At 36.3% G+C, this 13918-nt stretch overlaps 1 protein-coding gene across 1 annotated transcript in view; it reads left to right on the forward strand.

The window, feature by feature from the left end:
• The first annotated feature begins 5840 nt into the window (after positions 1 to 5840).
• Positions 5841 to 13918, forward strand: part of DCDC1 (doublecortin domain containing 1) — a 423479-nt gene continuing 415401 nt past the window's right edge. Inside the window, exon 1 of the mRNA XM_065944379.1 lies at positions 5841 to 6139. Coding sequence (XP_065800451.1) covers positions 5988 to 6139 — 152 coding nt within the window. The 5' untranslated portion in view covers positions 5841 to 5987. The remainder of the gene's footprint in view (positions 6140 to 13918) is intronic.

A 13918-nucleotide genomic window follows, 5' to 3' on the forward strand; every position in this document is an offset into this window, starting at 1 on the left:
TATGAAAGAGAGGCAGAATTCAGAAGATGTGCTAAATGTTACATAGTAATCAGGTTGGTAACCTATAAAATGTGCCAAGATAAACAGACTAAATGACATATATGATAGAATAGACAAGTTTTATTCAACAGAGAGGCAGACTAAGCCATGACCTTGCCAATTCAGGGCTGATTGCTGTGTCATCCCTAAACTGACCACCTACTGATAACATCCAATATGGTCCCATTTTGGCCCAAAGATCTATGCCCAAGAAATACAAATAAAACCTGTAGCTCCTCACGAAGTTAATTCACAAGCTATAGCTTTGACCAGGCACAACTGCTTCTGTGTCTCTCCCATTATTCCTTGGTATCTTCTGTCTGACCCCTGGCTCAAATCCCAACTCTAGTTTCCATAGCACACCATCATGGGGAAGGCTGATGTGGGCAGAAAGAGCAAGATTTGGACAGTGTGACCATGGCACTCATACCGTATCTTAAGTATGTTGACTTTGCTGCTTGCTTTCCCCTTGCTTATTACTGTATGTTTTAAATTTTTTTTAGTAAATTGTGTGAATAGAGCATCTTAATTTGGTCTGTGAGCCCTCTGGGTTAGCTTGCTTGGTAATGTGTTCAGCAGCTACCCTTACATTAAGATAATTTTCCACTTGGCAGTACTCTTCACATTGGACTTCAGTGATCCTCTCTCACAGTCTGAGATTTTAAGCAAATGCATCTGATCATCACTATCTGGCTGAGGGACTAATAACAAGCTGTGAAAGAAGTGTTAAGTTTTGGTGATTCTATGGCAATCATAAGCACTTTGTCCACAATGAAGGAATTAAGAGGACCAGTCTCTCGTCTCTGGAATGGGCCCTTCATAAGCAAACCCAGGAACACTGAGCAGATCCCAGTTTACCTGGGTAGAAGAGTAGGAGGTTGTCTGTGTCAGCTCTGTCCTAGTTACATTCTCTCCTTGCTCAAAGCTGAAGTCAGAGGTACTTAGTGGCTCTAATAGTGACCTTTAAATAGTTTTGCTTATATATTCCCGTGCACATTTTAAGTTGACATTTAAAGTTTCCCATTATAAGCTTAAATAGTTGAAAAAGATGTAATTTTTGGTGTACTATGATTGCTGACATTTTAAAATTTTAAATTTAAACATTTTAAAATAAAATATTACGTTAGTCTTTTAAACACATCCAGTAAAATATAAGTTCCATATGGTTTTTAAGAAACATTTTATGAACATTTTCAAACACAAAAGGAAAAATAGTGAACTCCCATGTATTCTTTATCCAACATAAACAGCCATTAACATCTGCCATTCTTATCTATACTTTCCTTCACTTTTCTTCTTACAGTATTTTAGAGCAAACCTGAATAATACTTTATTTAAAAACAGTTTGGTTTGTATCTCTAACAGATATTTATTATAACAATACCTTTTATCCATATCCAATAAAATAATTAACCTTAATAGCAATAGTATCCAGTTTGTGTTCAGATATCACCAGTTGCCTCAAAAATGTCTGTCTTCTTGAAGTTGGTTTGTTCAAATGAGGATCTAAACAAGGTTTATGCATTGCCTTTAGCTGATACAATTCCTATGTCTCTTTTCTTTTGTAACATTTTCCCCCTTCTCTTATTCTCTGTGCGATATCATTTAACATGTCTCTCTACCCTTCCCTATTTCTCACAAACTAGAAGTTAGATCTAAAAACTTGATTACATTCAGTGTTTGTAGCATGAATGAATGCCTTATAGATTTTCCTGTACTTATAATCTCACTGAACTCATAAGGAGAAACAATTTCTGGTTGTTTTACTTTAATGACATATTAATATGTTTCAGTTGCTTAGGTGATATCAGTCAGATTCATCTATTATAAATTTCCCATCACCCTTTATCTAATAATGACAAACATTACCTGGACAAACATTATCTGGACCCACTATTTCATTATGGTTTGCAATATGACGATTTGCTAATTCTTTTGTTCCATCTACATGTATTAACTATTGAAGAAGAATTTTCTCTCATCATCTAGTTGGTTATCCAGAATTATAGCCCATTGTAGGAAATCCCATGTATTGCAGCCTGCCAGGCTCTTCTTTCCATGGAATTCTCCAGGCAAGAATACTGGAGTAGCTGCTATTCCCTTCTTCAGGGGATCTTTCTGACCTAGGGATCGAATCTGGGTCTCCTGCATTGCAGGCAGGTTCTTTACCATATGAGCCTCCAGGGAAGCCCTTTAGGAAACCAGGAAAAGTATATTTATTATTTTTCAGAATAATAAATTGGTGCCCTAGCAAGCAACAAAGGTGAATGATGAAACAATAAGGTTATAAAACTTTATTTTAGTATTAATATGTAATGATGGATTTTTATACATTTAATGTTTCAATCTTTTACTTGATTGAAGTAAAAGCCACGTACCATGTGGAATCCTAGCTCTCTAAACCAGAGGCTGAACCTGTGCCCCCTGCAGTGGAAGCCTGCGGTCTTAACCACTGGACCACCGGGGAAGTCCTGATCTTTTCCTTTTTTTTTTGTTCAGTGTTCAGAGTGCCCCATCTTTGCCCCATGGAATTCCCTTCAAGTTGGTTCCCATCTCCTTTTGGCATGCCCCACTTGGCTTTGATAGCTTCCTTGTTTTATAACATGACAGGATGTCACATGTTCATGGCCTGAATGCTCCTGGGATTTTAAGACAGTAAAAGTATTACAAAGCTCTTCTTCAACAGCTGTTATATATTTCTTATTTCTCCTTAAACTTATTTCCACTCAATTTCTTTTTTTTACTGAAGTATAGTTAATCTACAATACTGTGTTAATTTTAGGTATATAGCAAAAGTATTTGATTTTCCATATATATATATATATATATATGTATACACACACATATATATATACATTTTAGGAAAGCATATATATGGAGGCCAAAGATCTGGAAATTGGTTTGCTTGAAACTCTTCACACTTGCATGCCCCTTGGAAAGTCTCTGTACTGTCAGTTATTGGTACTCAGAGCCCTGACTTGAAGACTGTCAAGCCTCTCCCCTTTAACAGCTGACACTTGGAACCTACTGTGTGCCAAACGCATTGACTGTGTGAAGCGGCTACTGTTCTTAACCCCGTTTTACAGACGATGGAGCTGATGCACAGAGAGCTTACATGACTTGTCCAGAGTGTCACCCAGTAAGTGGGCAACAGTAAGGGAAACCCAGACACTGTGGCTCCAGTGCCCAGGCTCGTGACCACTGTGATTTTCAGTGCTTAAAAAAAAGAGAAAAACAGTGGAAGAGCAGATCTAGGCATATGAGAGGAGAACTTCTGTTCATGTAAAATTGTTAATGGATGGGAAGCAAAGAAAAATAATGTTTTTTTCAGTGTATCAGTGAGTAAACTCTACATGTGTTAACAAAACATAAAATAGTACCTTTTTCTGTACTCTGCTAAAATGCCATAGTACTTCATGTCAGTAAAATTAAAATTAACACATTTTTATTTCTTTAATTTCTAATTAACAATTTGTTCTCATTTAATTAGTAATGTGCTGTAATCTTATCTGAAAACCTCTTATAGTCTGCATATTCTACTTAACCAGTTAAAACATTCTACTTTTAGAGAGGATGACACTTTTTACAGTAACATTACAGAAGAAATTTTGCACTTAATAATGGTAATGATTTCACACTTACATAACTCTTTACACCTAAAAGCATCTAGAAAGTGTTTCACATGAAAAAAAGAAACTATAAACATCACTAAAATGATTACCTCTTTTGGTAAAGATTGAGATTGTAATATTCCCATTTACTAAATAAAAGAAAATTATTGCTATATTTTAAGAGGTATTTTTGAGTAGTTCAGTGCAATTGTTAAAAAAATTATTGGATTATGTAATAAACACACCAGAATACTCAGGAGATTTCATTCTGCAAGTTGATTTACTTTCTAATCATAATATCTCTCATTTTTTCTTTCAACTGTTTTTGCTTCGTTCTCAGTGGTGGAAGTTTACACTGTTCTTAAAACTAGCAATCCTATAAAACAGAGTACTACTTAATTTTTTCCATCTAAACTCTGACTTAGCAACCCCTGTGTCTGGGGAAGGTACTTTGATTGTCTAGCCTTGGACACACTCACTTCTAGGAAAGCATGGCCACATAATTCCCAACAGAATCAACAGGAAGGTAGCTTCCAAAAAAGGAAAGAGAAAAGGCAAAAAAAAAAAAAAGGTATTGTGGTGTACTTTTCAATAACATGCCTCATGTTGTTTGTGTAATTAACAATGTGTTCAGTTCAGTTCAGTTCAGTCGTTCAGGCGTGTCCGACTCTTTTCGACCCAATGAACCACAGCACGCCAGGCCCCCCCCCCCGTCCATCACCAACTCCCAGAGTTTACCCCAACTCATGTCCATTGTGGAGAAGGAAATGGCAACCCACTCCAGTACTCTTGCCTAGAGACTTCCGTGGACAGAGGAGCTTGGTGGGCTGCTGTCCATGGGATCGCACAGAGTTGGACACAACTAAAGCAACTTACAGGCGCTGGAGAAGGAAATGGCAACCCACTCCAGTATTCTTGCCTGGAGAATCCCAGGGGCAGAGAAGCCTGCTGGCTGCCGTCTGTGGGGTAACACAGAGTCAGACATGACTGAAGCAACTTAACAACAGCAGCAGCAGCATGTCCATTGAGACAGTGATGCCATCCAACTATCTCATCCTCTGTCATCCCCTTCTCCTCCTGCTCTCAATCTTTCCCAGCATCAGGGTCTTTTCAAATGAGTCAACTCTTCGCATCAGGTGGCCAAAGTATTGGAGTTTCAGCTTCAACATCAGTCCTTCTAATGTACACCCAGGACTGATCTCCTTTAGCGTGGACTGGTTGGATCTCCTTGCAGTCCAAGTGTCTCTCAAGAATCTTCTCCAACACCACAGTTCAAAAGCATCAATTCTTCTGCACTCAGCTTTCTTTATAGTCCAACTCTCACATCCATACATGATTACTGGAAAAACCATAGCCTTGACTAGATGGACTTTTGTTGGCAAAGTAATGTCTCTGCTTTTTAATACACTGTCTAGGTTGGTCATAACTTTCCTTTCAAATAATAAGCGTCTTTTAATTTCATGGCTGCAGTCACCATCTGCAGTGATTTTGGAGCCCCCCAAAATAAAATCAGCCACTGTTTACACTGTTTCCCCATCTATTTGCCATGAAGTGATGGGACCATGATCTTAGTTTTCTGAATGTTGAGCTTTAAGCCAACTTTTTCACTCTCCTCTTTCACTTTCATCAAGAGGCTCTTTAGTTCCTCTTCACTTTCTGCCATAACGGTGGTGTCATGTGCATATTTGAGGTTATTGATATTTCTCCCGGCAATCTTGATTCCAGCTTGTGCTTCTTCCAGCCCAGCGTTTCTCATGGTGTACTCTGCATATAAGTTAAATAAGTGGGGTGATGATATACAGCCTTGATATACTCCTTTTTCTATTTGGAACCAGTCTGTTGTTCCATGTCCAGTTCTAACTGTTGGTTCCTGACCTACATACAGATTTCTCAGGAGGCAGGTCAGGTGGTCTGGTATTCCCATCTCTTTCAGAATTTTCCACAGTTTATTGTGATCCACACAGTCAAAGGCTTTAGCATAGTCAATAAAGTAGAAATAGACGTTTTTCTGGAACTCTCTTGCTTTTTCAGTGATCCAGCGCATGTTGGCAATTTGATCTCTGGTTCCTCTAGCGATGTTTTAGCAAATAGCAAAATTAAAATACTTTGCAAAAAGTTATCATTTTTTCTTAAATAGTATTGTACTTATCAAATACTTAAATTCATATTTTTGTCTTCCTTTAGGGTCTCATCTCTGCTCATTTCTAATGAGATTTCACATTTAGCAACCACTACATGATGGGAAGTAAATTGTGATTAGTGCCCAGCCTCAATTAATAATCCAGGAGGATTTTACATTTTAAATTAAATGACATTCTTCCTCAGTTTGAGCTGAAAATGACAGAAGACCACAAAGTGCTACTTTCTCAGTCTCCTTTATCACCCTTGACTAAAGTCACAGACATAGCACAGCAAAGCAATCCTGAAGACACCTTCAATGGGGATACCATTCAGTCAACTTACAAATACATTTCAAGTGCCTTACCAAGGTAAGAAGCAGCAACTTAAACTTTTTTATTATTCATTATTTCAGCAACTTAAACAATTCTGATGGAGATAAAAGTGCTTTAAAAGGTTAGCTCTTTTATGTAAATTCTCAGTATTTAGTAAAGACTGTATCAGTAAAAATTTGGAGATGTGATGGGCTGCCAAGGTTGTTGCCTAGGTTAGAACCCTTCCATTTTTTTTTTTTCTCTTTTATGGGAATAAAAAAGATAGATGACTCAATAAATATAAATTATTCCTAGAGCCTGACTTGGACAGGTAGGATAGTGTTGATAACAGTAATGGCAAGGGGCAGTATTTGCTATTTGCCAGTCACCATGCTAAGTGCTTAACCTGTATTACATTTATTTAGTTCTCAAAACAACTTTGAGAGGAATGTAAGGCAGACAGTGTTTTAGTCATCTCCATTTTACATATGAGGAAACAAAGACCTAGAGAGTTTAATTAATATCACAGAGCTGGTAGATAAAGAAAGTGTGTTAGTTGCTCAGTCCTGTCTGATTCTTTGCAACCCCATGGACTATAGCCTGCCAGGCTCCTCTGTTCATGGGATTCTCCAGGCAGGAATACTGGAGTGGGTTGCCATTTCCTTCTCCAGGGGATCTTCCTGACTCAGGGATTGGACCCAGGTCTCCCTCATTGCAGGCAGATTCTTTACAGTCTGAGCCACCAGGGTAAGTAGAGAAGGTAAAGTTTGAACCCAGATAGTTCTAATTCCACAGATAAAACTCTTAACTACTATACTCTACCACACTTCTCAGAAATATAAAGCAGAGGAGACAGAGTTATTTTTCCTGTGTTTTTTTCTCAATTAGAAAGTAAAAGAACAGAGACTTTCCTGGTAGTCCAGCGGCTAAGACTCCATGCTCCCAGTGCAAGGAGCTTGAGTTCAATCCCTGGTCAGGGAACTAGATCCCACCTGCTGCAAGTTAGGGAAAAAAAGGTCCCACCATAAATAAGACCTGGTGCAGCCAAATAAATAAATATTAAAAAAAGGAAAAAGAAAGTGAAAGAACAAAAAAGTATCTGTCAGTTATTGATAAACTGTTGTCTGGCTAAATGTGATGCCATAGTTTTTATGTTTAAAAGGAAATGTAGATTATAAAAATATTGAAAAAGTATTCTTAAATTAGTGATTGTGTTAATCTCCTTAGACATGATAGCTCCTATTAATATCTTTGAAGAGTTTGATTGTTTTTTTTAATATGTCACTAAGTTTTTAGGTGAAAGTGAAATATAGATTTTCAGCTAACCTTTGTTTTGCCCTATTCCTCTAAGGTATGAGTGCATGTTAGCAGTGTATGAGATCACTGACACAGGTGCTAGCTACATGGCTAGATCATTTTTAGCAAATCATTAGCCAGTGGTTATATTGTAGAGACATAATTTTCTCATGATAGTGTTCCTCCCTATAAGAAAAAAATTTCTAAATAGGATTTTTAAGTAGTCATTTATACAACTGCCAATGCTAATGTGTGTTTGCACATTTTTAAATTGCCTTTAGAATTTACTTTTACTAAGTTTCCTTTCCAAAATAGTAATAGGTTTACTTTTTTTTTCTGTCTTTTGTGATATCTTTTATACAGCTTGTACTTTTATTTATTCAGTTTCTTTCTGTTCTTTGTCTGAGTCTCTAACTTTTGTTTTACTTGCCCTCTTTCTTTTAATATGGCAGTCTTTGTTTTTCATATTACACTTTTCTTACCACCTTTTTTTTTATAGTTTGTTTCATTGTACTTCTATTTCTTTGTTTGGATCCTAACTTCTTTTCTTTCACCAATGTCTGTTACCATCAACTTTGAATATGATATACCTAGAATATGAAGTAATCTCTTCTTGACAGTTGAATAGAAAGTCAAAGACAATGCCCTGAGGCCCTTTACTTTTATGAAAAAGAAAATGATAAGTTTCAACCTGAAGGGTCAAGTTCATAAAGACTAGTGGTAATCTAAGATCCATTGGCATTAATATGATTATCAGAGAGGCAATTTTCTCTATGAGTAAAGATGTTTCCTCCCTGATTGAGGTTAAAACTTCTCTTGTCTCATCCTTTTTTCCTTTGCCACCTTTATTCCACCATCTTTTTGATCTTTTATGAGAAATAATTATTAAAGTATAGTCAGTTTATTGTTCCTTTACTTATATAACAGAGACTGTGCTTTTCTTCACTATTTAACACATTGTACATTTTTACAAAACCTGCCCACATTAAATCCATTCTTTGTAACCATGCAGTGATGAATCACATTATTCTCATGTTATTATCTGTGGTATTAATTTACTTTTTATTACATTCACCTTATCCTTGTTTTCTTTCTTTCTTGTGTTCTTACAATGGTTTGCCTCTGTCACTCTATGATATATTTGTTTGTAACAAAGGAAAAACTGCTGTGCCAGGACCCTTCCCCCCAAAAAGAAAACTATCATCAGTAGTGTGAGTTCAAGAAGGACTGATCCTCCCATTTTATGACTTGCCACCAAAAGATCAGATGACTGGAGAAGTATAGGTTCGTTCTTGTGGTTACTTCAAGGAAAGCAAATGATAGGGAACTTTTCCTACCCAGCTGTAGTCTGATGCATTCCCAGGTGACCTGAAGCAGGGTATCAACCTTTGAAGCATGAAGCAGAATCAATTATTTATTGGTAATAGATATCTAGGGGCAGTTCTGCTATATTTGTGGAAGGTGTCTCTGAATGCTAAAAATGGACAATTTCCAAATTAAAATTGCATTTTTAAAAAGATATTTTTTATGTAGGCCATTTTTAAAGTCTTCATTGAATTAGTTTATGGTATTGCTTCTGTTTTATGTCTCGGTGTTTTGGCTGTGAGGCTTGTGGGATCTTAACTCCCCAACCAAGGATTTAACCTGCACCCTCTGCACTGGAAAGTGAAGTCTTAAAAACTGGACTGCCAGGGAAGTCCCAAAATTGTATATCACAAAACTAATAGGATGGTATAGACAGTTAGTATCTCTTTCTATCCCACATATATTTTAATAATATTTAGCTGATGATCATCTAAGAATGTAATTTCATGATTATTATAGCAGAATGTTGTAGTGTTTTGTTTTTTTTTAATCCCACTTGCAGCTGAGTGTAGTATCAACTCCTTTAGTTCCCCAGAGGACAAATTATTGTTAGTATATTATATTAGGACTTAAATCAGTTTTAAAGGTGAATCGCCAACATCTTCTTATTATAGATTATCTGGTTGCTGATTCACAGATAAATCTTGCTTTCAAGGAGACTAACAGTGCTTAATGTAGTCACTTACTTTTTTATATCATTTTAGTTATCTTGGCTATTTTGAATTGGAATGAGTCTTAGGCTCTTTTTGAAATATAAGTATTTGGTTATATCACCTTTTCTAGGGACAGTTTAAGTTTAGTAATCTCACAATTCCAAAGATGAGCTATTAGTTCCCACAATGGGATGAGCAGCAGAGTGAGGGGAAGGAAGCAGTAAGGAGTTAATGAAGCAAGCCAACACCTCCACTGTTTGCAACTTCCATTGCCCAACAAATTGCACTTTTCCTAATTCAAAACTTCTGTCAGATTCTTCCTTAAAGTCTTAAAAAAAGAAAACTCTGCAGATCTAAACATTAATATATTGCTGGTGGTGGTGGCTTAGTTGCTAAGTCGTGTTCAACTCTTGCGACCCCATAGACTGTAGCCCACCAGGCTCCTCTGTCCATGGGATTCACCAGGCAAGAATACTGGAGTGGGTTGCCATTTCTTTCTCCAGGGGATCTTCCCAACCTAGGAATCGAACCCAGGTCTCCTGCATTGCTGGCAGATTCTTTACTGACTAAGCTATACTTTAAAAATGTTAATAGACTATATCATTTCTTTTTGAAAATTTGCATTTCCTCTGGAAAATCCTTATATTTCTATAATCTCCCCCAATTTTAGGTTTAAGATGTACCTTATTTTTATTCCTTTGTACTTCTGCACAAGCAGAACTAATATTCATTTTTTCCTTTGAGTAGGATAATTTATGCCCTGATCCTCTACCCAGATGAGTCCTTTACAAATTGTATAAAATGTTTTTCTTTTTTACATTTCCTTCTACAAAAGCAAGAAAGTTCAACTTAACAAACGTTGAATATCTCCTTTAGGATATATGTGTAATTTGAGCATAATACATTAGTTATTATTCAGTAATTGAGCTACAAATAAAAGTTGGGCTTATTGTGTTATAAAATAATAGAAAATTGCTCTGCAATCAAGGTATCTTTACCAATATTTCTAGGTCAAGCTAGAATTATATTTTCTTCTGGTATTCAAAATAAAATTTGGGAGAAATTATTCATATTTATTATTGCCACTTTCTATTATTCACTTTCCATGATGTTTAAATTACATTTTACCTAGTAATTGTAGAAGGGTGTTTATGTCTTTAGAGGTTATTTGTTCCTTCAGTTGGGGGAAAAGTAGAATGACAAGTAATGAAATCTTTGTGGTTTGTGTACTGCAGATTTTGTATAAGTTTCCGTGCACCAAACATATATGGGGTTATTTTCTGTTGCATCCAGTATTTTAAGTTGGTGATTTCTTATTAAATGTATTTAAGGTCATTTTCCTTTATGTTTACATTTTCTTATTTGTATTTATTCCAATTAGAGAGTTTAATTACGGTTAAAATGGTAATAGGATAAAGACAAGTTTTACAAATGACAATATTAAAATAAAACCATAACTCTTCAGGAAGGTTTAAATGCCATAGGAATATAAAGCGAGAAATATATGCTTGTCAAATATACAGTATAAATAAATAATTTAGATGAAAATGGTTGACTACATTTAACAAAGAGACTACCAAATAATGAGGGGCTAAAGAGTGGTTGTTAGATTTGATGTACTTCATTGTACATTGCAAGTAATTGCTATCCGTAAAAATTCTATGGCTTCTGTATAAGAAAAAGAGACATTTTGACAGGCAACACTGTATGAAGCGACAGCAAGCACAAATCCTTGGCAACTGTCATTATCCTGCTGCTGAATTCACATCCAAACTGTGTGATGACTTAGACCTGCATGCTTGTTATTGAGCCATGATCTGTCCAAGTAGCCACACTTCCTACTTATGAATAGAAGTATTAGCCACATGCAGATTTGTGCCATAGAAATCTAAACTCACCAAGGATGCTTTGTGTTTCAAAATCAGGGGAAAACCTCCATGTCATTTTATGCTTGTGCTGAAATTTTTGGTGAAATGTTCTTGATAAAATAAAGAAATAAATTGAAGAAAATACCATACTAGTTTATATTTTAGCCCATCATAAAACATTCAAAATCAGTAAAGATTTTGAATAAAGCTAAAAGTAAAGCAAATGTGATTAGAAACTTCATTGTATAAGTTAGGCTACTATTAGCAGAGTAATGGGAAATTCAGCTGAAAGTGACTTTAAAACTGGACAGTCACTATCTCATGTGACAGGAACTTCAGAGAAAGGACAATTCTAGGGTTTGTTCAGTGCTTCAGCAGGAGTATCAAAGAACCTGACCCTTTATATCTTTCCCTGCACCATCCTCACAATATTGGCTAAATCCTTGGGTTTGAATCCTCTTACTGGGAAAGCTCATCATATTCTCACTAGATGCTCACTAGACAATTTCTGACTAAAGAGGATAGGTATTTGATTATTTATATCTCTTTTTTATTAGTGCAAGAACCTTTCTCCAGAACGCTTCTCCTCATTTCTCTTTAGCCAAAATTGGATCACAGGTGCTTAAGTAACCCATCATGCAACGGAAATGGAAATAGCTTCACTGGTGTCAGACCACTGAATGTTACCCACTGCAGCTATCAGGGGATGCCTTCCATGGACATATAAAGGGGGTGACTATTCAAACATAACTGAGGCTTTTCATCTGAGGAAAAGTGGAGAAAGGACCTTCAGAAAATCAGTGCTACATGACATAGTTTTGACTTTTGGCTTTATTATATTTTACTTTTCAAATTGTATATGTTTCTTATCAATGGAATTTTTGTGATACATTTTTTCATGATGTCACAATTATCAAAGAATAATTCTTGCATATCAATCATTAGTTGAGCTCCAGTGGCAGTAAAGAGATAAAACAAGGTTCTTCCCCTTGCAGAATGGGATATGAAATCATCTGAAATCACATTATAAATCACAAAGTAAAGATATCAATATGCAAAAAGTATATCAATACTTGCACAGGACCTGGCAGAATGATTTGAAATAAGGAATGACTAGGACCTATTGGGGTTAATCCCTCACATATGTCCTATCAGCTTGTACAGATTTGTTGAGATTTTTCTCTATATCCCTAACACCTGAACTTCTTCATCTTAATAACCAAGACTTTTCCTTCACAGTACTAATCACAGTCAGTTATTATAAATTTATATGCGTGATTACGAGTATGACATTTCTCTTTTACACTAGACAATTATTGTTATTATGGAAGGGGTTTTAGAAAATGTAAACACTGAGTTCAATTAATATTTATTAAATACTTACTGATTGAGGGACTTCCCTGGTGGTCCAGTGCCTAAGACTCCACGCTCCCAATTCAGGGGGCCTTGGGTTTGATTCCTGGTCAGAGAACTAGATCACATGTACTGCAACTAAGAGTTCACATGCTACAACTAAAGATACCGCATGTTGCAATGAACATCAAAGATCCCACGTGCTGCAACCAAGACCCAGTGCAGCCAGATAAATAAATAAGTATTTTTAAAAATACTAATTGAAAGATATACAGTACTGAGTATAGATCTGCTGAGTGAACACCACTGGCAAAAAGGCATACATGTAAGAACTATGGAAGGCAATGTGCTGCAGTCATAGCTGAGGGATATTGTAGGGATATTACAGGGGAGCAGTGGGCTTTCCCGATGGCTCAGATGATAAAGAATCTGCCTGCCAAGCAGGAGACACGGGTTAGATCCCTGGGTTGGGAAGATCCCCTGGAGAAGAAATGGCAGCCTACTCTAGTATTCTCGTCTGGGAAATCCCATGGACAGTGGAGCCAGGCAGGCCGCAAAAGAGTCAGACACAACTTAGCAACTAAACAACAGCAGCAAGAATGACATTATTAGAAGTTTTCTATAAGTTGCTGTAAAAAAAACCCACTAAGATTCACTGATGCTGTTAAAATAGAGGAAATGAGAAGGAAGATTGCTCTTGCCAAAACTAGAATCCTACCATTAAGTATTATCTGGCCTATTTATCTGCTTTCTCTAGACTCCTCCCTGGGCATATTTTGTTGTACTTTTAGACCTCACATCTTTACTTAGTTGTTGCTTTGTGAAACAAAAGTTGTAAATTAGATTTAATGGAAACCACAGAGAGTAAAGCATAATTAAATATTTGTGGTTCAGCTGGTAAAGAATCAGTCTGCAATGTGGGAGACCTGGGTTCAATCCCTGGTTAGGTAGATCCCATGGAGAAGGGAAAGGCTACCCACTCCAGTATTCTGTCCTAGAGAATTCCGTGGACTGTATAGTCCATGGGGTCGCAAAGAGTTGGACACAACTGAGCAACTTTTACTGAGACATTAAGAGGGTTGTCAATTCCACAGTGTTTAAGATCCGTCCCTAATGATCTTTTTGACTGTAATAGAAAGCCTTTAGGTACAGTATTATACTGTTTCAGAAAAGAATGAAAGCTTAGTTAATCTATTAATGTGCCTACCAGCTTTGTAATTCTGTGATTTATCATATCTATTATATCATATGTAGAAATTGTTTAAAAGATTCAATAACCTAAAGTTTTTAACCAATAGTTT

The sequence above is a fragment of the Muntiacus reevesi genome, chromosome 9 (genome assembly GCF_963930625.1).
Source record: "Muntiacus reevesi chromosome 9, mMunRee1.1, whole genome shotgun sequence".
NCBI lineage: Eukaryota > Metazoa > Chordata > Mammalia > Artiodactyla > Cervidae > Muntiacus > Muntiacus reevesi.